This window comes from Teleopsis dalmanni, unplaced genomic scaffold, assembly GCF_002237135.1.
Source record: "Teleopsis dalmanni isolate 2A unplaced genomic scaffold, ASM223713v2 unscaffolded_contig_3546, whole genome shotgun sequence".
NCBI classification, from domain to species: Eukaryota; Metazoa; Arthropoda; class Insecta; order Diptera; family Diopsidae; genus Teleopsis; species Teleopsis dalmanni.
Window position 1 is genome coordinate 1 of NW_024034928.1, and position 3646 is coordinate 3646.

The window sequence follows — 3646 nt, forward strand, 5'->3', positions numbered from 1 at the left end:
AGAAACGTCGTATACAATTTGAAAAACAACGTGCCAAAGAAGAAGAAGCTGAACGTAGGATTCAAGAGGAACGTGATAAGTTGGCTCGCGAAATGGCTGCTGAAGGTGATCGTGAGAAAGAGCGTGATGTATGGCGTCCACATGGCGAGCGTGCCGAACGGGGTACAGGTGCTTCCGACTGGCGTACGTTTTAAATAATTAAATTTTTTCATTTTTAATATATTAAAATTTGTTGATATTTTCTAGGTCGCGGTGGTGCACATGCTGAACGTGAGCGACCTACCGAGCGTAACGTTGAACGTAACGTTGAGCGTAATGAACGTAAAGAAGCTGATACTGGTGGTGATTCTTGGCGTTCTCGTCGTGATCCTGATTCTGCTCCTAATAGGGGACAAGCTCCTGCTGGTCGGGATACGGACAAATGGCGATTTGGTGGTGACGATGAACGACCACGTGGTGGGGACTTCCGACGTGGATTGGGTGATCGCGATGTTCGTCGCGATGGACGACGCGATGATCGTCGTGATGATCGACGTGGTGATGACCGCCGCGAAGAACGGCAAAATGATCGTCGCGATGACCGGAGGGATGATCGCCGTGATGAACGTCGAGATGATCGTAGAGGCGAGGATCGTAGAGGAGATGATCGTCGTGATGATCGTAGAGGAGATGATCGCCGTGAGGATAGACGAGACGATCGTCGAGATCAAATGGACAATTGGCGTGAAGCGCCAAGAAACGCAGAACGTGGAGATAATCGACGATTGGGTGGAGGAACAGCAAAAGATTCTAGTAGCTGGCGGTCGTCTGGACGTAATGAAAAAGAAAGACCTCCAGCAAGAAGGGAACAACAACAAGAAAAAGGTAAGTCTTGTTCATTATATGAATGTGAATTTACGTATGGCATCATTTAATTCCTTTATTTTCTTTTTTTATAGAAAATAAAAATACTGATGATGGTGAATGGACTAGAGTTAAACGTCATTAGAGATTACATTTGCTCCTATTTATAATATATTTCATACTTTAGCGGCCTATTAACTCCAGCAGAATTTTTACCTGATTCACTTATTACTAACTTATCAGTAATGTATTTAAACATATATATATGTATATACTTAAATATATATGTATATATATTTATATTAATATTGGTTTAAAATTTATGTTTTTACAATATAACTCTTAACTATAAAAATTTTTTTTTAATTTTTGTAACTTTTTTAACATGTACATATGTTAAAATATATATAATGAATAAAAATTATGCTTGGAGAAAAATGTGTTTATTTTTCAAAAAAAAAAAAAAACCGGGTAACGAAGATAAATGTTCCCCTAATATTTAATCTTTTCAACCTTTTAAAAACCATTCACAAAAGGCCATTGAACCAAAAACGAGTAGTGGGTGAAGGTGGAGTTAATAATAAAAGAAGGCATTGGTGTTCGGTGGTTTCTTTAGCTTGCTTCGTATTTTTATAAGTGTTGCAAAACGTTTTCTAACCCACTGTATATTATAAATTTGTTAATTTAAATGAAGTATTTTATGATTATAAAATTTGTTTCTTTATTCTTCATTTGTTAAAAAAGCATATTTTCACATATTTTTTTCTAATTTAAAAACACTTAAAAATTAAAAATTTTTCTAATTTAAATCACATATTCTAATTTAAAAACTCATATATTTTATATACTTAAAATAGTGAGAACTACAAATTTATAATAAAAAATGGTAGGTTAGAAATTTAATTAAATGGTTTTTTTTCATTATGTATATGAAAAAATGTTCATACAGAATACTGCAAGGATTCTCTTATACAAAATTTAAATACCCACCTATATTCTTTAATAAATATTTAATGTCTCTACAAAAAATTAGTATTGAAATTTAACAATTAAAAAAAAATGATAATTACTTAATTCAATTATTCTACAAGTGGTTTATAATTTTGTTATAATATAAAACAGCAATTGAATTTTTTAATGAACTTTCACAGCAAATTAACTAAACTCCAAGTTCGAACATACAAATCTAGTAAGGTTGTTGATCTAAACTTCAAATTTTGCAGGGTACGAACTTAATTCTTGGTATCTGCAATCTTAAAAAATTATTTACGAATAACTAAATGCATATAACAGATAATTCCAAGACCACCGATGATGGGTACTTCACTATAGTCGAAGCAACTGTATGATCCGCCAAAAATTTATTTAATTAAAAGTAAATAAAAACTTTGTTGTTACAATTCAGTACTGTCCGAGACCTCTCTATAAATACTCAACTGTATTTGACAGATCTTAAAAATCAGAGCAATAATGGATATAAGCAAATGAGCCAATATTAACTAAAGTCGTTTTAAAACAACTCTAATCAACATTGTAGCGTCTAATAATAATTAGTAATTAAAAAGCAAAAAATAATGGTTGATATTTATTATTATAATTATTACGAATAATTTATTATAGAATCATTTTATTATAGAAATTCTACGCGATCTTTAATTTTGATTAATATTTATTTCTAACAAAAGTTTAATATAAATGATCATATAATTATAAATAAAAAATTTATTATTTGAACGATGAATTCAAAGAAAAATAATTTTTGGTCCTTTAAATAAAAAAATATAAATTTATTATTAAATAATTATTTTTAATAAAAACATATTCAAAAAATTCATATAAAAGAACATATTCAATATTTGACATAATAGACAATTTTCAATTGACGCAATTGACTTTAAAGACAACTACTATTATCTTTGAAGATAATTGTGAATGACGTAAATTGAATATATATAGTACATTCTTACTTGAACACGATTTTCGATATATAGAAGCAAAATATCATTGAACATATTTTACCTATTAAACCAACAGGGTTAATGAAAGTTCTTTAAAATAAATTTACTTTATTTACAATTTTTAAAATTTTATTATATAATTTTAAAATTTTTTTTATTTAAAAACTAATAATATATAAAATAATATATAAAAAATATAATATATATAAAATACATTTCAAAATATATTTAATTTTAACAGTAATATATGGCATGAGAATATTTTCTAAAATATTTTTATTTTTCTACTAAGAGTTAAGAAAATGTGTAATAAAAAGAAACTGTGAAAATAAAATAATAAATAGCAACAATGTTAAGAGTGTGGTTCCAAGAACGGTCGGGTCTACGTCTCAGAGCCACTTGTCGCCAAAGACGACCAAGTACAGTTTGACACCGCCTAAAGGGACTTCACAAGCAGGTCCCAGCGGGCTATAACAACAACAACATACTAAGAGCGCATATTTTTATTTCTTTGCTACATTTTCAGTAATTGTCATGTATATGTATAATTGATGGGCCTTTATGGCCGTGTACAAGTTCAAGCAAATTGAAATTTCCTAGAGATTTTTTGCACTGCACTTAGGTAAATATTTATTTATTGCACTTATTTATTATTTTTGGTTAAAAGTTTTCAAATTTATTTATTAAACATCTTATAAAATTTTCACAATGGTAAAGCCTAATTTTTATCTAATTTACCCTATTCGAATTCGACATAATTTACCATTTACTGCTGCCCTCAATTTACTCGAAATCGCCATCGGGCAATATATGCTTTTATGTCTTTCAGGCATTTTTGGCAGACC

At 29.6% G+C, this 3646-nt stretch overlaps 1 protein-coding gene across 1 annotated transcript; it reads left to right on the forward strand.

The window, feature by feature from the left end:
* The first annotated feature begins 6 nt into the window (after window positions 1–6).
* Window positions 7–1106, forward strand: LOC119665113 (eukaryotic translation initiation factor 3 subunit A-like). The gene is made up of 3 exons (XM_038074427.1): window positions 7–183; window positions 247–864; window positions 939–1106. The coding sequence occupies exons 1-3, from the start codon at window positions 93–95 to the stop codon at window positions 986–988; spliced, it is 759 nt and encodes a 252-aa protein (XP_037930355.1). The 5' UTR covers window positions 7–92; the 3' UTR covers window positions 989–1106.
* The last annotated feature ends 2540 nt before the right edge of the window (window positions 1107–3646 follow it).